The 23,845-nt window shown below is 30.9% G+C and overlaps 1 protein-coding gene across 4 annotated transcripts in view; it reads right to left on the reverse strand.

The window, feature by feature from the left end:
- The window catches only part of LOC142329945 (uncharacterized), a 39,887-nt gene extending 38,095 nt beyond the window's left edge, over positions 1-1,792 (reverse strand). For all 4 annotated transcript variants that reach the window (XR_012757634.1, XR_012757633.1, XR_012757632.1 and 1 more), the window contains exon 1: positions 1,605-1,792. Coding sequence is in view for 1 of the 4 variants with exons in the window: in XM_075374919.1 (XP_075231034.1) it covers positions 1,605-1,616 (12 nt within the window). In the remaining 3 variants the exon portion in view is untranslated. The remainder of the gene's footprint in view (positions 1-1,604) is intronic.
- Positions 1,793-23,845: the final 22,053 nt, after the last annotated feature.

Raw genomic sequence — 23,845 nt, forward strand, 5'->3', positions numbered from 1 at the left:
TAATGTAGCATAGGTGTTTATTATTTAATAAATATTTTTTTAAACCTGCTTATTATTTAAAGATGAAATTAAGCAGGTTAATACCTGCTTCATTTCATCTTTCAAATAATAAACATTTTATTATAGATAATATCAAATGCTTTTCTAAAATAAATATCAGCCTATCAATTTTTTTTAATACTGATATATAACCTGTCATAAAAAATAATTTTAATAACTTCTTATTATCATTTAGGTTTAAAATCTGTAACCATAATAGCCCTAAATTTGATTTTTTATTAAAGCTGGGTACTGTAGTTTCACAATTTAATGGCTGTGTTTTGAGTTGTCTAAATATGAGTTGGTTTTTTCCAGGATATTAAAAATAAATTTGAATGCACATGTCATTGGGCATGTTCTGTGTGCCAATGCAGCAGGGACATGCTGGGCTTACAAAAATTCAGCCAATGAATACCCGCATTACAGAGACTGGCTAATGTTTACCCGATCACTAACATTTTAAATGATCTTTTATTTTTGAACAAATTATGATAATGTTTTAACTAGCAGTTATGACATTATCACTTATACATACAAAATAATGGTCATCAATAATGAAACACTTTATAGATAATATTTTATCATCAAATCTCAACTTAAATAATCACTCAGAATCAATATTATTTTGTACTTTAATTGTAAGAAATAATGTTCAATAAATAATTAAAATTAAACATTCAGCTAAGATATTTTTAATTTATTTTTTAAAAAAACAATTCAAGCAAAAAACTTATAAAATTCCAAAATTTTACTTCTTTTAGAAATAGAAAAAATACAATTTTTTAAAGTAAAGATGTAGCTTATTAAAAGAAAAACTACTTCTACCAAACCAGACAACAGAATTATTTCCACGCAACTCAGCACAAAACTAAAAAACAAATATTTCTCTACTGATTGCTTTGAATACCAGACTGTGGATACTGGTGTATTATAGTGGTTGGGGCTCAATTAACTACACATCTAAGGAATGGTTGGTCTGAGTCTGTACAAGACTACCCCATTTACATGTCATACATATCATCCTCATCTCATTCAGTCATTGGAGATTGCTTATTTACTAGTTGAACAGATTGCAACATTTACACTGGGAAAACATAACTAAAAATATATTAATTAATAAAAAAAGAATTTGCTTTTCTGCATCTTTATTAATGTGTACAAATAAATATGTGCTCAAATGACTTCCATAAATAACTTCTACAGTCTCTTCTTTTTTCCACTAAATATTTCAACAAAAATTATTTTACTCAGTTCCTTCACTTCATTACTATTCTTTCAGGAATGTAAGATTTTAAAACATTAATAAGGGCCTTTTAACAAAATTTTGTTTATATGTATTTTCTGATGTTGCACTGATAAGGTTTTACTGTTTACCTTGTTCAATCTAGATAAATTCTGGGATAAGTTACTTTATTCAATGCCCCATTCCTAGTATGACGATCATTTATTATTATTTATGAGTTGAATAAAATATTTATTTACTACATTCATTTCCTTAATCATTCCTATAAATAAATGGAAAAGTTACTATTTAAATACATTTCTATAACATATTAACAGCTTACATCAAAATTCATTAGTTAAAAAAAGTAGTGACGATGCCAATGTTATGCAATGAGCACCACTTTCGCATTGTGCCATATAGCAAAATATCAATTTTCACAATGATAACTGTTAATAGTAAAATACAAACAGTTAACTATAATAGTAATTTAAACGTTTCAAAACAGTTAATGAAATATCGTGCAACGAAAATTGCAAAACCCATCGTGTTTTGAACGATTTAAAAACCTAACCTAAAATTCTAGATACAATATTTCTGAACGAAGAAAATCACTTAAAAGTACCAAAATATTTCTTACGTACCAAAAGATGCAAGGTCAACGCATAGTTAGTTTATAATATTATATTTAGATTTGTTGAAATGCACATTTAAAAATGTTTATAATTTATCTACATAAAATATTTGAATCTAAAGAATTAAGTAGTCGTTTCAAAACAAGTCAACATTTAATTTACAATCGGAAAATCATAAAGTTTACCCCACTTTAAAAACTATCTCCGCATTTAAATAAATTACTTAAGTATCGTCTATAAACTATTTAATACATATATATATATATATATACATTTATTTCATTTCATTTACTTTTCTAAAAGCAGGTAAGTTCTTTATATTAGTTCGTGATTTTATAATTTTCAGTAGAAAAATAAGTAGGTTGTCACTGGTGGATAGTTTGTCTATTCGTAGAATATCGTGATAAAGTGTGAGAACATTTAAAAATTAATATTTCTGTTAAATGGTACATTTTCTTATAAAAGCCATTTGAGCTAATTTTCCGTATACTCTTCCATAGAGTATCCGGTAGCATTGTTAGCAGCGCTCATTTAAAAAAGTCAGGAAACATCTTAAATAAATAAAAAATTACTGGCTATCTGACCAATTAGCAATGGTGGCTTCTAGAGCGAGCCTCAGATACAATTTCCGGCAAGGAAATTTTTTTATAATTTCATCCAAATCATCCTCCTCATTAGATTCGAGTATAATACATACAAGTAAGCTATGCTAAAATAAAAGAAATGATAGATTAACCACAAAAATGCTCGTTTGCAGTTATAATTTTCAGTCATTGCCATCATCTGCAACGATCTTTGTTAGCCACCAGATTATAAATCTGAATTTAAGACACGAGGGTCATTAAAATATAAGGCGGAATTTTGCCGCGAGGACCGAGGAAGAGCAGTGAATGTGAGGGCGCTGCGGGTATTTGGATGTGTATCGAAAGGAGCAACCGGCCAGCTATTGTCACGTTCTCACGACGGAGCAGACTGACTCAGTAGGAGATAACGTCATCCGTTGCTCAACGAATTATAATACGATTTCTCACCAACGAAGATCTCAAATCCTCTAAAATTTCAACTCGACTCGAGGCATAGTTCGGAGATATTCCCTAATCAAACTCAAACGTTTGATTAGGTCAAAAAATTTGACCTAAGTGGCCGTGATCCACCTTAGACCGAAAGTCACGAACGTCGTCCGCGGACCAGCATCAATAATGAAAACATTCAGGCCGTTCGTGATCTTGTGGAAGGAGACCGCCGCTGAAATTGCATCAGAGATGGGCAACTCTTAGTTGTAGCACTTTGTAACAAAAACGTGTAGGCGAGGTGGCTTCCACATCTTCTCACTGAGCTACAAAGAAATGTTTGGACATATGTGAGTGGCTTTTGAATAGCTTTGAGGAAGAAGGAGAGGCAATTTTGAACCACATTATGACCTGCTACGAAATTTGAGTGTTCCACTACATCCCACAAAGCAAGAAAATAAGTATTAAGTGGTGGGAAAGAGTGGGGAGGGAGCTCCGATCAAGGCCAAGAAATTTTGTCAGCTGGAAAAGTTCTGGCATTTGTGTTTTGGAACTCAGGTGATGATTTCCTGCATGAAAAAAGGATGATAAATGTGGCATACAACTGCCAGTTGTTAGATAACGTAAGGGCTGCTTATCGCAAAAAAAGATGCCTACAACTGATTCACAATGTCCTCCTCCACAACTTATTGCCATATACAGCAGCTCAGAATTGCAAAAAACTTGCAATAATTCATTGGAACACATACTGTACATGTCACGTTGTGATTTCACATGTTTGGTTTGTTGAAAGACACTTTACTTGGGGAAAGATTCAAAGACAATGCCATAGTCGAACATTATGTGCGCAATTGGTTGTTAGGCCAGCAATTTTGTTTTTTTGATGAGGGTGTCAGGAAGCTATCTATCCAGTAGAGAAAATGTATTTTTGTTGATGGAAACCATGTAGAAAAATAAAGTAATTTATTTGTAATTTTATGTATTATCATTCAAGCTATGTAAACAAATTCCAGGTTATTTCAATAAACCACGTAAATCTCATATCTTACACCTACAATAATATTTTCTTGGGATCCCACATCATCAATTTGTAATTTTCAGTGTTTTATCAAAGCCTGTAGACTAAAAACTATAAAATATTAGGAAATGCTTTTAGACAAATAATTTACAGAAAATCATCTATACACAATCTGATGGTTAATTCCACCTTTTTTCTATTTATATAGAAACAGCACATTTTTAAATTATGTTTGTTCATATTTAATTATTTCTTATTGTATCCTTTGTTGTTTATATTTAAGATTTTCTTGTTGTTCACATGCAAGTTGTTTCAATAAAGTAGTTTCTGTAGTGGAGTGAAATAATTTTATATGTTCTTTGTATTGCTATGAAAACCAGTACTTTGTATGTCCTATATAGAGCTTGGTTTTAGCAAGAGCAGGCTAGTTTGTATACCAAAGATGTATAAAATTTACTGAATTATTTGTGTGAATGTTTTACTGTTACTTTTTTTGTGGTTCTGCATGCTATAATGAAACCTGCTGAATTTTCATTTATTTTTTTTTCATTTTTGTTGTTAATGTAACTGAATATTATGAATTTGTATTTACTTCATTTTTTATTCTTAAATTTGTTCATTGTGTGTTCTGTTCTATCTAGTTGCTTCAGCTGTTACATTATTGCATCCATTGTGTAAGGAGAGGAGGAGAGTTGCATCCTTTGTTGATCAACATCTAATGATTATTTTAATTTGTATGGTTAATCTAGATAGTATTTTTTTAAAGAAAATTGTTATGTAGTCTTTTGGCATGGAATTAAATGCTGAAAGTTCATGTTGCATGAGGTGATTAGAAGAGTTGCATATGAATGTCAGTTGTGGTTGTTATATGTAGACTGTTATCAACATGTTTTGCAATTGCGAGATTCAAGATTATGTTTTTTTTTTTTGTACTTCAGACATCATTGCAAATAGTGGAAGCCATGAATGATTCATTGTTAAATTGTAATATTTTATTGAACAGTATTGATTACGCCAATGCGTAAAGCAGTTTTAATTCAACTTGATATTTAACTTATTTTCATCTAAAATTTAATAGCATTTCAATTAAAATGAAAATTTCAACTATAAATAAGAAATTTTTCATACACTGGGATTTATGTATTCCATTCAACATATATATTTATATATGCTCAGCTGATGTTTTCATTCATTGATTGTTGTATTGTTTTCTTTTCACATATTTAAACCATGTTCTTCTCATTATATTAATCTTATGTATAAGACACTACACAGTGTTAAAACTCTCTTGTTACGTTCTCTCTAAAATTGTTAAGTTTTGTGGTTAAAAAATTCTATGTTTCAATTAATTCTGAAGTTTCTTATGTTATGTTTTAATACTCATGAATCTTTATTGTGTGAACTCTGCTAATATTCTGTCATGTTATAATCCGTACGAATCTTTGTAATATTCTGTTATGTCATAATACGTGAATCTAAGTTGTATGTCAAAAATTCTGTAAATATTATGTTTGTGATTTTTCTTATTTATAATTGTATGCTTCATAAAAATCAAAGGAATTCATGTCTACAAATATAAAATTCATGATTGTGAGATTACATTCTGTGCAAGTTAACAGCAAAGTATTAATGTTTTTCATCCTACAGTAATTGTCTGTTAAACTTTCTATTACATTAGTCCAGATTACAATTCTGCGTAAGTGAATATTAAGATATTAATGTTTTTCATTGAACAATAATTCTTCTGTTAAATAATAAGGTAATCGTCCATTAAATAAGGTTATTATACTTTGTATCATTGTTGTGTAAGTTATTAAAAGTTGTTATTATTATATATTTTGTGTATGTTGTTATTATATACTTTGTGTATCTCAAGGAAATATTAAAGGTAACAAATTTACCTATACTGTAATTGTATAAATAGAACTGTTGTATATAAATTTATGATAATGCATTTTGCAGTTTTTAAATATGGCTATATAATTCTCATTTCATTCTGTAAAAAATAAGTCCAATTTTCTTTTGGCAAATACGAGCTATGCATAATTTTATTTTATGTAGCTTGTCCAAACAAGTATAATGAAACATAACATTTAAAATTATTACAAAAGTCATGTTCAAAGTTCCGGTACTTTGTAAACATCAAACAGATGTTTACAAATAATTAGCAACACATTCTTCAGTGCAGTTACTGTACTTTAATCAAACAATATATTCAATCTTGTCAAATTTTGTGTTTGTGTATTTTATACTATTCAAGTTGGTTAATATCTTACATTTTAAGTGTTATTTGTAAACTATGCCTATTAAAGTAATTGGTCTTTTTATTTTTGTCCTATTTTTATGACATAATTTTCAAAATTTGAATTAAGTTTCTTATATCAGTGGGTAAGTGTGCATTCAGTCTAACCAGCTAGTATCAAGTGGTCATTGTATTTTAGTTACACACTTCTGGGTTGCTGTTTTTGTCAGTGTGTTTACCGTTAGTATACTGTATGATCTTGTTACATTATTTTGAAAACAGCACAGTAACCTTCTTTCCTGAAAAATGTCAAGTTTGATGGCTGATTCAAATGTTATGTATTTTCTGTCACCAAGCGTTTTGATTTTGTTCTATATTTTATGTACCATTCTGTTTGTAAGTGCGCAGAGGTGGGTAGTCATTAATATCTGCCAGATGTTTTATTAACTGATTATGTGTGTATTAGAAGACAACTAACATGCTTAAGAAAATAGCATACACCAATTATCTAAATGCAGATTTTCTGGATGTCCAGCTATCTGGATTGCTTACATCTTCACTAGACAATTTTAAAAATACACTATTTAATATTATTAAAATAATATTCAAATAAAGCTTTGCTTTATTTGATCTTTTATTGATCTTTGGTTTTACCGGATTTTTAATTGATTTATATAAATACATAAATTTAGGCCTGTATTAAATTAATTATAAAATTAACTTCTGCAAAGAAATATGGAAGTATATTTTGGTGGAAATATATTAATTGATCGAGTATGAATTATGATATAATGATGTTAATGACTTATATCCAGGGCAGTCACATGAAAAAGATCATGTGCTTATCTTATCACCACGGACTAGTTAGGCGATTCTACATCGATCCTTTGTTTAAAATGATTATGTGATCTTTCAGCTTGTAAACAATGATCAGCATTAAAGCAAGTGCAGATTACACTTTTTTTTAGAAAAAAAAAATCTTATAGTTTGATTATTGACTGACCATCACAAGTTTTTTTATTTTATTAAACATAATAATAATTCAATTTAATTGATGGATGAAGCTGTTACTTGATGAAAATCCATTATAACAAAAGTAAATAAAATATATTTTGGTTGTATTTTAAATTGTACTACCATAAACCAAGTAATACATAATACTGTGATAAGACACTTTTTACCATAATTTTATTATGATAGTACTTTCACAGGATCTCACATACTTATTCATGATTGAATTCATTTTATAAAACTGCACATTAAAATAAAAATATTAAAATTAACACAAACTTTGTCATTAAAATTAAACCATGCACATGGTGAAATGTTCATTGCAGTACTGCAAAATTACAATATTACGTTATAATATAATGTAAAACTATTAATTTGCATTAATGTTTTTATTTTATGCGCGATTTAATAAAATGTATAAAATTAGTGTAGTAAATTTTAATTTCTTTCTGATGATTTTTGCAAATTTCTACTCATTGGAGTTTTTGTAATGTGTACTGCATCTGTTTTTTATTTTAAATTTTACTGAAAAAAAATACTGAAAAAAATTTGTTGTCTCAAGTGTGGTACTCATACTGTGTTCAGTATGTATAATAAAATTATGTGGATTTGGCCTTGCAAATGTCAATGTGGATAATGTGTGTTAATGTGTGGTTAGAGGTGTTGTTAAGTATATTAGTTCCAATGCATTTTCTGTGTAGTTCATTTTGGATGTGGTGTAATCTTCAGTGCTAATAGACCCTCTAGATGAAGGAATACACTTAGAAAAGTAGGATAAGTGACCCATCTTAAGGGTCGCTATCCCTAAATACAGATTTTTAGAAAAAAAAATTTTGTATTCTTCCATTTTTGCTCAAAATTATTCAGTTTGTATTTGACAATCTCAAGATTGACTTTTAGTTAATGAAAATTACTAATTAGATGTTAATTACTCATATCTTAGAAAGTAATTTTTCAGAAAATACTTTTTCTGATTATATTATTTTATAAAGGGGTATCATTAAGGGTTAAAGGGGAAATTTATCATTTAAATGTTAACGAATAGTCAAGTGAAATTGCCTTGTGGTACCATTCCTCTTGTGATTGTTTTTTTATTTATACAGCTTGTGCTCAAAATTTTATGAACGGTTTTCATAGTTTGAAAAAGTGTGCAAACAAATGTCTTTTATTAGTGTTTTTCAGTTTAACGATTGGTTGTCTACCATGAAAACAAAGTTCATAGCAGTTGCTTTGCACTATAACTAAATATTTTTAGCTCAAAACTATTAATAAATTCAACTTTATCACTAATTTTTTTTCTTACATCAAAATGTTTTTTTCACTATTAGCTAATTGTTTTCTTAAGTCATTTATTATTTTATAAAAAACAAAAGCACGTCATTTTTGAAAAGAAAAACGACTATATATTACAAATTTATCAAATAATTTTGATTTTCTTAAAACTGTTTATTGAAAAAGATTTTCTCAATTTCATAATATTTAATTTAATCCCATTAAGTAAAAATGTTTTTCAAAAAGAGATTTACTAATTTTTTTGCAATAGATAAAAAATTACTAACCATTCTAATTGTAAAACTGTACTATTAAACATATCCGGCAAAGAGTTACATAATTTTGATACACAAAAAAATTTATACAAACAATATTAATATTATTATAATTATGAAAAATATTTTTATTCAAAGAAATCTTTTATTACATTAAATTTATAATAAAATATTTGACAATAATTTATTATTTAATTAGTACAAAAAAGTGATACTGAATTCAGAAATGACAAAAAAATTTTTCCCATCCCTTTATGGATGTTTGGATAAAACCAAACATAATCATCAGTAGATCTTAGGTACCTAAGTGGGAGCTCACCGGCCTTTCATCCGGAGGCCTCGGGTTCGAATCACGGTCAGGTCAGGCACCGCATTTTCACACGCTACTTGTCATTCACTTCATCCTCTGAAGCAATACTTAACGGTAGGTTAAAAAAAAAAAAGCAGGGAGCCCACCTACTCTCTCTTTTTACTGTTTAGCCTCCGGGAAATACCATTCAGGTATTTCTTCAGAGGATGATATGTATGAGTGTAAATGAAGTGTAGTCTTGTGTACAGTCTCAGTTCGACCATTCCTGAGATGTGTGGTTAATTGAAACCCAACCACCAAAGAACACCGGTATCCACGATCTAGTATTCAAATCCGTATAAAAGTAACTGCCTTTACTAGGATATGAAAGCTGGAACTGTCGACTTCCATATCAGCTGATTTGGGAAGACGCGTTCACCGTCAGACCAGCCCGGTGGGTGGAAGCCCACCTACTACGGATCTACCGGTGAACTCGTCATCACAAATCAGCTGATTTCGTAGTCGACAGTTCTAAAGTTCAAATCCTAGTAGAAGCAGTTAAATTTATACGGATTTAAATACTAAATCGTGGATACCGGTGTTTGGTGGTTGGGTTTCAATTAACCACATATCTCAGGAATGATAATTTACATTCATACATATCGTCCTCATTCATCCTCTGAAGTAATACCGTACGGTGGTTCCGGAGGCTAAACAGAAAAAGAGTGAGGTACTTAAGTGGAATGGCAATAGATTAAATGAAAAAATTTATCAAAAAAATCTTTAAAAAGTAAATACGGAAGACGTAAGAGATACGGAACACAGGAAGATCCGTATCTCCCTGTCTCCTTGATCAATCTGGATAACAATTATACAGCATCAATAGCCCACATTATGAAATCATCGAACTAAATTTCATCTAAATCGGTCCATCCACTTCCAGGCAAACATATATACGTACATTTTTCGGGATTTTTTAATGCTAAACCTGTGTTTTTTTGGTTTGGGAGAAGTCGCGAAACAATAAGATTAATAAAAATTCCAACAGAAAAATTTGACCCGGTTAGCAATGTTATATTATACGAGTATAATGAATGTATTGTACGTATATACAGTAGATACACATTATATAGTATATATAATAGAACTACATACAGAATGTCCCACGAAGAAACGGAAAAACCTTTAGTTAATGTTCTACTAATGAAAATAATGAAAAAATTCATATAAACATCTGTAAACATTTGTTCAAGCTCTGTAAACATTTTGTTTTCGAGTTACGGTTAGCGAAAGATTTCGCCCGGATTTCACTAATAAAACGAAGCCCTTCCGTAATTTTTGGGACTCAAGTTAAGGAGTAAAGTTGATGGTTCCTTACGTAATTTCAGCTGGGAAATAGGATAAAAGAGGTTCCAGAACTGTAACTGTAGTAGTTTCTAAGATATCCGACGTAAAACACAAAATTCGGTGTCTAAAAACAATTTTTTTTTTAGAATTTTAGTACAGTAACTTTATTAAAATGACTAATAAATGCTGAAGATTTACTAACAAAACTTGTAGAGAACTTAATTCTTAGAAAATTAATGTAAATACAGTCAATAAAAAGTAAACAGAAACTTTTAAATATATATTTTTTATTGAAGCAAAACAAACGAAAAATAGACAGAAAATCGTATTATTATTTCTGTATCTAATAAATATTTTTTTAAACATTCTTTGGTGTATCAGCATTTACGAACGAAAGGGTCATTTCCAAGCATTCGTTTCTGATAAACGCCAAGTAAATCGTCGTGTTAATTATGAACATAGTGTGGTTAAGCATATTCAGCGTAGCCCAGGCACTAGTAAAAGGCGAATTTCTTGTCTCACTGTTCTGTCAAAAAACTAAGCGTTGCGCATCCTACGGAAAGAAAATCCATATCCTTTCCGCCTGCAGAAAGTTCAAAATTTGCGGCTAACAGATTACCCCCAGCGGTTAAATTTCTATCATCGGCTTCTAGATGACGCTGATAAAGTAAATCTAATTTTATGTACTGATGAAGCCACTTTTACGAGAAACAGAGTCTTCTATTCGAAAAATAGTCATTTATGGAGCGAAGACAATCCACATGGTACTGTGGAAACTATTTTCCAACGTAGATATCACATTAATGATTAGTGTGGTATATTTATGACAAAATTCTGAGACCATCTGTTTTCAATGAAAATTTTACGGGAAATGCATACATTCATTTCTTTAAAAATAATTTGTCGGCTCTTCTGTAGGATGTACCTTTACAAACTAGATTTAAAATGATTTTCCAGCACGGGAGCAACGCCAGATTTTTCTTTAGTAGCTAGAAATCACTTCAATGCTAATTTCTTAAACTGGATTGGACGTGGTGGACAATTCGATTAGCCTCCAAGATCACCTGACTTAACGCCACTAAATTACTTCATTTGGGGTCGGATGAAAAAGATAGTATACCGATGAAACGTTAATACTAAAGAAAACGGTACTCGTTAAAATACGAAATGCCATTGAATTTATACGAAACGATCCTGAAATGATACGAAAAGCCATCGGAAATATTTTACGTCGCGCAGAATGCTGTGTACATTGTGAAGGAGGGAATTTTGAAAAAATTACTATAACTGAAGTTTGTTATTCTGTTACCATTTATTATTTCATATATTTAACTTTATTTTTTTCTGTATTAAGAATAATGTTTATTAGGTACAGAAAAAATAATATGATTTTCTGTCTATTTTTCGTTTGATTTGCTTCAATAAAAAACCAATTTTTAATAGTTTATATTTTTTCTATTGGCTTTCTTTATACTAATTTTTTAAGAATTAAATTCTGTATACGTTTTCTTACTGAATCTTTCGCATTTAGTAGTGATTTTATAAAGCTATTTATCGTATTAAAAACCTAAAAAAAAACCTGCTTTTCAACACCGAATTTTATGTTTTCGTCGGATATCATAAATACTACTGGAGTTACAGTTCTGGGACCTGTTTTATTCGATTTATCAGCTCAAATTACATACGAAACCACCAACTTTACTTCTTAATTTAGGTTCCGCAAATTGCAGTAGGGCTTCCTTTTATTAGAAGAGCTGAAATCCGGGCAAAATTGTTCACTAGCCCTAACTCGAAAACAATGTTATATGTTTATAACCTATGTTTATATGAATGTTTTTCAGTATTTTGAAACTTTCAGAAAGTTTCTGTGTTTCTGCGTGGGATACTCTGTATATAATCGAGAAAGTAAGTAAAAAAAAACCTCTGTATTTTTATAAATAAATTAATAACAGAAATTTTTCAAAACAATGAGTCGATCAAAAGCATCCAAATATCACGGTTTAAACAGTTATCGGTTTAAAATAATATCAATATCAGTTTTTTTACAATATCAATTTAATATAATTAAAAATCATGAAAATAGGGAATTCCTGTGCAATAACTGTTACAATGATTTATCCTAAAAAAATGCTGGCAAAACATTGCATGACTCCCTGGTACTCCGGTCAAGTATAAATTGTTAAGAAGTATTACTTTTATCAAAGTAATGAAAAAAAAAAATAGCCTCTCAATTTGGGTCCGGAACATAATATAGGTGTGAAAGCTACTTTAATTTTAATCGCCCTTAAAGTGAAGAAGAAGAAATAATTCAATAGTAAAAATTAACAGTTAAAGCCAAAAATCAATTTTTTAGAGCTGAGGTAATAAATATTAAGAAAACATTTTCTGAAGATATTCATACGTAGGTTAACAGATTTGCTTAACTAAAGTTTTTTCTAATTCTAACACCTCCTTCCTTTCAATAAAGACTAAAGTAAGAAGAAATAAAACGGTTTCAAAAAACGTTTCTGCATTTTAGGTACATAGTCTACAATTCAATTTTTTTTTGACATTTCTTGATAGAGCTATATAGAAGCATAAACCTTCAAAAGGTTTTTGAAAAATTTTTAAACTGAAGGAAGATAGAGCAAAAGAACAAAAAACATACATTTCAATTTTAAGAGGCGGGGATTGAGTTTTAAAAAAAACATTTTTGATTATTTATATACACATTGTAAGTAAAACATTTTCTTTAATAAAGGTTTTCTCTAAAATGCCTCTTTAGAAAATCTAAATTGGCTTTTCGCGATATCCCTATTCCCTTAACGAATTTCGAGAAAAATTAATACGATCGATGCTCAAAATACACTATAGAAATAATTGAACCAAATTTGAAGAAAATCGGCTCGGTCAATCCTGACATACAAGGCCAAAAGCAGTGCGACACTCATATGTATTTATGTACGTACATAAATACCCAGGTCTTTTTTTGGTCTAAATGAACAAGTTGGACCCTAAAACGTAAAGATTTGCAAAGAATCCGATACTCCATTTTATAGATGATCACCAAACGTTCACCTTTAACGTAGCTGTCTAGCTGTATTTGCCGGGAAAAATAAAAGAATACAATTAGACATTTTTAATTTCGTAGCATCATAGCTATAGAGCTATACTGCAAGAAGGGGAAGTACGGTAATCGGTCAGAAAATGGGATGTGGGATTATTGAATTTCTTCTCGACATTTCATGATCCAAAAAAAAGAAAAGAAATTGGGGGTTAATGTTCGTTCGTACGTACGTATTTACATGTGGCGTGTTTGAAGCTTACAGATTTTGAAAAAATTTGGACAGACTCGTGTATACGAGACAAGTTGTTACTAAACGTTTGGATTCAATATCTCCTGGTGGTGAGGTAGTTAGTTTCTTTGAGATCAATTTTCTCAAAATGTAAACATAATCTCACTTTGTATTAAGCTCAGTTCATATGTGTATGATTATCTTACTAGTTTAAAAAAAAAAATTGCCGCCAAATTCTCTCCCCAAAAAATTGATATTTTGAATTTTTTCCTTTTTTATGTATCATTTTTTTCACTATATAACAATAAATAACCAACTCCAGGAAAGTATAACAAATTTGTTGTCAGCTTTTTTTTAAAGTGTTACCAAGAATTCCTGTAATAAATGAATAATAATTATCATTAATATTGGTTATAATTATTCTGTCAGCCGTTAAAATTTCAGAAAACTTCTTGAAAGCATTTCATTTTACTTTATTAACATTTATTTTAAAATGTTAAAAGTAACAACTAATTTTTGAAAGATGTTATGCTTATGTAATATTCCGTGATTTTTGTGTCTTTGTGAGAAGATAAACGATATATTTTTAATTTGGATTAAATATGATATCTTGGAAACTTAAAACGGTATTGTATTCTAGAATAATTTTTGACTGCTTAACGGGGCAGTCTTTTAGTCAGTTTTTAAAACGATTTTGCGGGTTAATCTCTAGCCTTTTATTGGAGAGTACAATCATGGACTAGCAATCAGCTGTTTCAGGAGATGGAACCGAGACTTCTAGCGGTGCTGGTTTCTTATCAAACAGAAATCGAGATCCCTCGGTACTTTAATAAAAGGATCCTAGGAAGCTTTCTCACTGAAAAATGGTCAAGAATAGTTTAATGTTCGATATGGATACTGATTCTCACACTACCTCGTGGTGAGCCAAGCAATACTATTACTGCGTCTTCCAAAGTCGCGAAATCCAAAAAATGCTGCAAGTGACTGCCCGTATCTAATACGAGGTGTGGCTATTAAATAAAGAGACTAATGCTGTAAAATATTTTATTTTAAATTTATACGTATTTAATTATTATTCCCTTCAATATACCCCCCTCCTCTATCCCTACAACGCTCCATGCGAATTTTCCATTGTTCGAAACAGTGCTGGAAGTCTTCTTCTGTGACCTCTTTCATGAGGCGTGCCGTTTTTTCTTTCACAGTTTCAACGGTTTAAAATCGTGTTCCTTTTAATGCAGATTTGACCTTGTGGAACAGATAAAAGTCACATGGTGCCAGGTCAGGTGAATAAGGCGGATGGTCTAACACTGGGATTTTATACTTGGCTAGAAACGTCTTCACAGACAATGTTCTGTGAGCCGGTGCGTGTCCTGATGAAGAACCCATGACTTGTTCTTCCGCAATTCGGGTCGTTTTTTTCTTATTTTTTACGGAGTTGAGCAAGGACCTCAAGGAAGTAATGTCGATTAATATTTTGACCTTCAGGAACCCAATGAAGGTACACAATCTCATGAATATCGAAAAAACAATCATCAACCCTTTGAATTTTGATTTGCTCATTCGAGTTTTTCTCGGCCATCTTGAAAACGCTTAAACCATTCAAAAACCCGCGGACGTGATAAACATTCATTGCCATATATTTTTTTAAATAAAAGATAAGTTTTAGTAGCGGTTTTACCAAGTTTCATATGAAATTTCACGACAGTTCTTTGCTCTAGTAAAAGACTTATCGTTTTTAACAGATGTTATCCAAACGAAGGCCATGACCAGTGACCGTGGTCTTCGGAGTAGCGACAATCGAAAGAGAAGGCTTCACGCTAAACAGCTGTCGGTCGTACTAATTTGGCGCATGTGCACTTTTTCTCGCGGCATTAGTCTCGTTATTTAATAGCCACACCTCGTAAATACGAAAACCTTCCGACATTGGAGGATGACATTGTTGAAAATGGCCAGCAAACTTTTATTAAGCCTCCGCCGATTGTACTATACGGAATAATGGATATGGGACAATACGAATGCTTGAAACGGTCATGACAAAGAGTGACTCGTATAAGGGTGATTAATGCTAATTTCAAAAGGTGTTGACGCTTACAAGAAGATTATCGATTTTGTGCGTGCACAGGGATTAATTGAGGATACATTCACTCGAAACGACGAAAAGGACGGTAAATTAAAATTGGGAATGGTACTGTCACTTTGAAATAAAATACCACTTTTGACTGACAATCCTATATTTAAAATATATTTGTATTGTCTATTTCCAGTTCCAGTTTATGCGATTCTTTAATTTTAACTTTTGTTACAGGTAAAGGATTTTTTTTTATAGATTCTTTTATTATATTCTAAATATCATTATCATTATTTGCATGCAAGATTTTATTATTTTAGTAATTATTTTAATAAGTTTATTTAATAAATTCTTATATTTAATAAATATAATTTTTTAACTACTATTAAAGAATTCAGATTTATTTTTTTTGTAAATTTTTTCACGATTTCTGATAGAATTTTAAACTGTTCGTCATCAAATATTAGAATTTATACAACTTTTTAATTTTTATGTATTTATAATTGTTAGGCTTCAAAGAAGCAAATATTTAAGCTTATTTTGGAAACATTCAGTAGCCAGCTGTGTAAAAACTAGTATATACATCTATACCTAATATACATCTATATAAACATCTAACATCTGTATAAAAACTAATAGTTGTTCGAAAAGAAAATTTCCATTATTATACCTCTTTCGTTTATTTCCAAATATTTGTTCCACTTGAAACGTGTACAGTGGAAGGGCAGCGTACTATGATAAGATTTTTGTTTCTTTGTAAGAGCAAAACCGGCCGAAATTTACTCGCGAACACAAAGCAAACTTTAAAATATCTGATGTGAATCTACATGACTTCCTGGTATGCCTATTATAATTACATATACAAATTTTTTGCTGCACTTCATTTAAACTTATTTCATTTGAAAATGAGATACGATCCTCCAATTCTTTAATTAGAGGACAGTTACACAATTGCATTGTGGTGGAAACCACATTGCATCACATTTTTTTTCTGGTGTCCGTATCAGCATTTTATATTAGTTTATATATTAATTTTATTTCATGACGCTCAAGTAGTTCAGTGGTGTAAGGGAGAACGTGTCGGAAACGTAACCACGCATACATCTGTTTAAATCCGACTTCATATACGTTTTATTTTTTTTTAATTTAAATATGTTGATATATTAATATTAACCTCTGCAAAAATTTTTAAATTAGAACGAAAACTACATAAAATTTTATTTCGCTAACAACCTCGGATTTTTTCAATCCGAGGTTAATAATTATTAATAAATCAATATATTTAAATTAAAAAAAAAAAATAGTTAAAAAAAATATATGTGTATGAAGTCAGATTCGAACCGATGTGTCTTCCCCTTGTAAGATCCAAATATTTCATTAATTGAAATTTTACTTGGCTATAACTCTGGAACAAATTAAAATAAATACTACTTATGACATACCGTTGAAAAGCTCTCAATGAGGGATTATTACCGCAGTTAAGAAAACTACAAAAATCCAAATTTTTGGGGATTTCTGGCTTTTTTTGGACACTTCTGGTCCAGTTTATTGCAATCAATAGGGGAGACGCACAATTTGAAAAATCCTAAATCCAAAATTTCAACATTCTACGGCTAATCATTTTTGAGTTATGCGAGATACATACACGCCACGCCGAAACTAGTCAAAATGGATTCAGGCATGATCAAAACGGATATTTCCGTTGAGATCTGAAAACCAAAATTTTTCGCGATTGCAATACCTCCTTTAATTTGTATAAGGAAGTAAAAATGTATTAATCGTCAAATTTTTATAAATGATCGTACAGTTTAAATCGAATGGAAAAAGTGTCACCTAACCCATCGGGTTGGTCTAATGGTGAACGCGTATTCCCAAATCAGCCGATTTGGAAATCGAGAGTTCCAGCGTTCAAGTCCTAGTAAGTCAGTTATTTTAACACGGATTTGAATACTAGATCGTGGATACCGGTGTTCTTTGTTGGATGGGTTTCAATTAACCACATATCTCAGGTATGGTCGAACTGAGACTGTACAAGACTACACTTCATTTACACTCATACATATCATCCTCTGAAGTATTATCTGAACGGTAATTACCGAAGGCTAAACAGAAAAAAGAAAAAAAGTGTCACCTATTTTCATCGTAGCAGATTATCGGTGGAAGTTTCGACTGACGCTTTGGAAAATCGCATTAATGACCTTAATTGCGAGGACAAATGCATAAAAATATGGGAAATTTTTGAAATTTTTAGTTCGAGTAACGGTACTATACTCTACATTCCATTATCCATGACAAGCTGAATTATCGCGAAAAGTGTTCGACGTAGGTTTTTAGACGGCTGACTCAAAATCACAAAGCCGTTCGAGTTCACATTTGTACGAAACTTAATCAACAGTTTTTAGCAGATTATAAATGCTTTTTTGGAACGCATAATAATTTACGATGAAACTTGAATCATCGAAAAATCAGACTGTGGAATGGAAACAATCTAGTCACCCGCCAGAAAAAATTTACAAATTATGTGTTAGCCGGTAAAACAACGCTAATGGTGTTTTGGGAATATGAAAACCCAATTTACTGCGAGTATTTGAAAGAAAAATGTACATTCGACGATGTGTACTGTTGTTAATTATGTTTTAATTAAAAAATTTTAATTCGGACTTAAATCACTTTTATATATATTAGAGTGGTCCAAATAGGGCAAAATTTTTGTCGAAAAACGTACACCCCCTGATTTAAAAGTACTCTCAAAAACAAAATTTTTGACTCGTTGATGAACCCTTTCCGTTCGAAAGAAGGCATCCCCCACTCCACTTGAATTTTAAAGGGGATTTAACATGGGTTATAGGTTATTTTCAAGTCGTTACACGATATAGCACTTGCATGTTTCATCACAAAACTTAAAAAATAACGTATATAAGGGTTTTTGGGGTCGGAGAACACGAATTTGAAGTAAAAAACTCATTTTGGCACATTGTAACTGTCAAAATCGCTGTCAATCAATTGACAACTAGCGTTTTTATGTATAAAAATCAATGGTAGAAATTACAAATAACGTTAATAAGGGTTTTCGAGGTCGGAGAACACGAATTTTAAGTTAAAAACTTATTTTGAAAAGTTAAAACTGTCAAAATCGCTGCCAATTAATTGACAACTAGCTTTTTTATGTAGAAAAATCAATGTTAGACATTACAAACAACGTTAATTAGGGTTTTTGGGGTCGGAGAACACGAATAAGTGAAAAAATTGTTTTGACACATTAAAACTGTTGAAGTCGTTGTCAATTAAAAAAAATCCGAAGGATAGATTCAAAAAGATCAACTCTAATTTTATTTAAAAAAATTTATATTCATGGATATAATTATTCAAATAAAATTGTTAAAATTTTACGATTTCTATTTCTATTATTATATTACATTACATATGTAATGTAATCACATACATTTGGATGTTTTTTGCGATGATCATTTACAATTTGTAGTATATATTGCAATTGATTTTCATCTCTAGTGAATTTACATCTAAATTCTTTCACCGACTTAACCGTTCTTTCTGAGCAGTCATTGACGACCTTTAGATTTTTAACACGATTCAAAGCAGCCAAATAATCTTCGTTTTCGCTCCACTTACACGGATCGATTTCTAGAAAGCTAGTCGCAAGTTCGAATCGTTTAAAAAAATTCAAGGACTCCGTGTTGACAAAAAAGTCGATTTCTTTGATTAACAATTCGTTAACGTTTTCAGTTTCGTAGCGTCTCGTGTGAGCAGGTTCGTTATCATAATCACAATCATCATCTGTCGCAGATAACAAATTTTCGTAAGTTTCACCCGAAATTGCTAGTTTTTCAACCGTTTTCAGTTTTAATTCGGTTGAGATGTCTTCATCAAAAAGAGCTAGCGTAGCTAGCCAAAATGAGTTTTTTACTTCAAATTCGTGTTCTCCGACCCCAAAAACCCTAATTAACGTTGTTTGTAATGTCTAACATTGATTTTCCTTCATAAGAACGCTAGTTGTCAATTGATTGACAGCGATTTTGACAGTTACAATGTGTCAAAATAAGTTTTTGACTTCAAATTCGTGTTCTCCGACCCCAAAAATCCTTATATACGTTATTTTTGAAGTTTTGTGATGAAACATGCTAGCGCTATATCGTCACGACTTGAAAATAACCTAAAACCCATGTTAAATCCCCTTTAAAATTCAAATGGAGTGGGGGATGACTTTTTTCGAACGGAAAGGGTTCATTAACTCGTCAAAAATTTTGTTTTTGAGAGTACTTTTAAATCAGCGGGTGCACATTTTTCGACAAAAATTTTGCCCTATTTGGACCACTCTAATATATATATACAATTTTTTTAAACTGTTTCCCTTAGTTGTTCCAGGTAAATACTTGTAGATATCGGATAAGAACATAACCGATACATATCGGTAAGAACCGAGTATCAGTAAGAGTCGGTATCCTTCTATCGGTTATAAGAACGGTATATAAACGGTTATGGGGTTATTGTTAATATCAATAATTCTTGCTATTTTCAGTTATCTCCAGGTGAAAAACTAGCAAACTTTTAAAGGGGAAGAAACGAAAAACTACCAATTTTGATTTTTAGTTTTGAGAAATGAATATTCCCATCTAATTCTTATTGAATATTTTCTAATATTCAATAAGAATGGTGGTCTAATAGCAAAGGACACCCAAAGGTCAGCCAGCTAACCAAAAGGTCAGTTAGCAAACCAAAGGTCACCCAGCAAAGGACCGAGTCCTTTGCTGGGTGATGGTGGCCAGGAACGGCGTAGCCGGGCCTAGAGTTCCCATCGTCTGGCGACTAGAGGCAAAGGCACCTCCCGGAACCGTGTTCATCCTTAATTGGTGGTCTGGTTTCGGAAGGCAGAGGAAAAAATAAATAAATTTTTGATGAATTCAGTTAATTATTGCAATTATTTATAATTTAAATAATGAAAACATTAATGTTAATTAGTCTAGGTTAGCGAGCATAGGTTTAGTTTGGTTAGTTTTAATATGTGAAATATTAAAAACTGTTAATATAGAGAATATTTAAAACGACCGGTATAAAACAGCATGGTAGTATGTTATTGGGTTTTTCTTCAACCGGGTTATTGTTAATATCAATATTTCATGCTATTTTGAAACATGCATATTCCCACCTAATTCTTATTTGACGTTAAAAATAAATAGATTATTGGTCCATCGGTTAAAAGTGGTTTTTTGGAGGGGGTTATTCCAAAAAAGATCCGAATAAATTATTTTTGTGTAGTTAACACTCAATATTTTTTCAAAAATTTTCAGAGATTTGTTTTTACACGACTGCCCAAAAAGGAAGGCAATGTATGTTTGTTGGACTGTAGCAGCTCAACGGCTGAACCGATTTATGTATATGACCCGCGTTAGATTAATTACGTCACCAGGAATGTCATAGGCTAGCTAAATATATATGTATATATATATATATACTATAAATAAATATATATATTCAAATTTACTCGATACGACTATGGTTTAACATACGAGAAGTCCTATCTTCTTAAAATTCCAGCAATATCTTGATCATCTCTTACCGTATGACAAATATTGGCCATATGACAAATCGTTTCAGACAAAAGTTTTACGTAAAGTTTAGAGGATTAACGACCACTTTAAACCGATTCGATAGTGTGCCTATTAAGAGAGGTATATATTTTTTGTCTTCAAAACACCATTTTTTCCACACCCTGGGCGAATGGTTGGTGATATCAAAAAACTTAGATTACTTTTAGGCCTTTATCCAAATAATAGTAGGAACTTTAAATAGGAATTCGATATTTTACTTTACAACACAGTTATATTTTATTTTTCTTTCAAGGTCTCCCAATTCCACCGCCACGGTCCGATTTTGCGCATTCACGAACTCGATCGAGATTTTGGGACGTTATATTTTACGTATAGATTTGAAAGTGATTGGCGCAAAATTAAGGAGTGAAAAAATTGAAATATATATACAAACATTTATATACAAATTTCTGAGGGTTATTTTGGGGTGTGGGGGATGTGAAACGCGAAGATACGTCGAAAATTTCCGAAAGTCTAATCATGCTACTATTACAGTAAGTAGTTTTCTTATGAAATCTTCCTAAAACCAGATTGACATTTTCCGGATGTTAATGTTCGTTATCACCCGAACTATGGACCGATTTTTATCAAACTTGGTCAGATTACTTATATATATGGGGCTACAGCACGGTAACCAACAGTATCTTGAAATTTCAACTAAATAAGGTCACATTTTTCTTTTAAAATCAAAGAATAACATTTAAAAAAAATGTTTAAATCCCACTCAAAAAATCCTTTAAAGTACTGCTATGTTGTGACGTCACAGGTTACCGGTAAAAGTATATAAATGAATATTTAAAATGTAAAAAATATCTCGGTCTGACTGGGTCTTGACTTCGATCGCACGGTCGACTAGGTACTTGGTACGTTAAACCTCGCCGCTACACCAACTTGCCTACCGTACAAGCCAAATTTGTTAGATGTAAATATTGAAATTACGATAGTTTAATTAGTGCCAATACCGCCACGAATAAAATCCGGTATGCACGGGGGTTTTAGTTTGTAACATTCAATTAAATAAGCGAAAATATATTACATTTAAATAAAATGATAAATATTTTAAATTGTGCGTGTAAGCCGTGCATCAGAAACAACTGTTGTCAGAATTTTTAGTCGCGTGAAAATTGTTCATCTAGTTTGGTAGAAATAGATTATCTTTTTCTTTTTTAAGACAGAGTTTCTAAATTTTTGACAAAGACTGTACATCATAATTATATAAACAACGATATGTTAATTTTTTTATTTTTAAATATTCGGCTATACAATTCTTTATTGTTTGTTTTTATAACGTAATAAATCATAATGAACAAAATAAGTATTATATAATGTTAAGTAGGAAAGAGCACCCCAATCATTAAATTTGTTATCATATGCTGTCGTGGCATAGAAATTTTCGAAACAAATCGTATTGTAAAACAGGTACATACGGTTTTGGGTGGTGGTAGAACGGTAATAGAGTTAGGCAAGCGGGGACTTTGATCTTCCGAGGGTAAGCAGTTAGTTTTAGCGGTTTTTGAGGGTTACGTGGTAGAGTTAGTCTACCACCCTTGTCTTATTAGAAGGCAAATCTTTATTAGGGCAGAATTTACTGAAGCGAATATCTGTCGAATAATTTGCATCAGTGGCTTCTCACAGAGGGCGACTTCTGACTGTTCAGTTTCTATTGATGAATTTTTACACCCGTAATAGACTTAATTTTTAGTATTTTGGTCTTGTATTATTTCTTTTATTGAATATTTTTCGTTGTCATAGATACATATTAGTAATTTTTTACTTTTCTATAGTTACCATCTATTGTCAAATATTTTTTTTTATTAAATACGTTGCTCAAATATACGGTCTACTAAGGATCTTATTGTAAGTTTTTACTTATTTTATTTAATAGTTTATATTTTTATAGTAAATTTTATTACAAAGATTTGATTTTCATGTTAATGAATATTATTTTCTAAATATTGATATGATCTGCGGGAAAAATCGGTCCGACTCGCTAATATTCTTTTAACAACTAAATCGTTTTTTCATATTTGAGTAAATAAAACGACTCAAAATTGTAAAATTTCACTATATATATCAAATTAATTCAGATTTTAACGGGCAAATAAAACAAAACAATTTGTTTTGTTTTCAGAACAGCAGGTGAAAAACAAAACATTAGGATTAATTTATTTTAAATTAATATTTTCAATATAACCTGATAAGAGCCGATCGGAAATCAATAGAAAGGTAAAAAAAAAAACAAAAAAGATGGACTGAGCACCTCATACAAATGGAAATCAGAACTAAATAAAACATTGATTACAACAAATGATTATTACCGAAAAAAATGAGGTAAAAAGATAGACGACACATCGCCGGCAGATTTTTTCGCATGTTTTTACTAAATATCGTATGTCGTCAAAGTTTTTTTTCACATGTGTTGTAATCGGAGGTATATCGTCGATCGGTATCCAAAGGGCTAGGAAGCCATCATCGAGAGACAGTCGCTAAGAAGTCGGTGTCCTCTGCAAGGATGTTAGATTAATCTACAAAAAGT

The sequence above is a fragment of the Lycorma delicatula genome, chromosome 9, assembly GCF_047948215.1.
Source record: "Lycorma delicatula isolate Av1 chromosome 9, ASM4794821v1, whole genome shotgun sequence".
NCBI classification, from domain to species: Eukaryota; Metazoa; Arthropoda; class Insecta; order Hemiptera; family Fulgoridae; genus Lycorma; species Lycorma delicatula.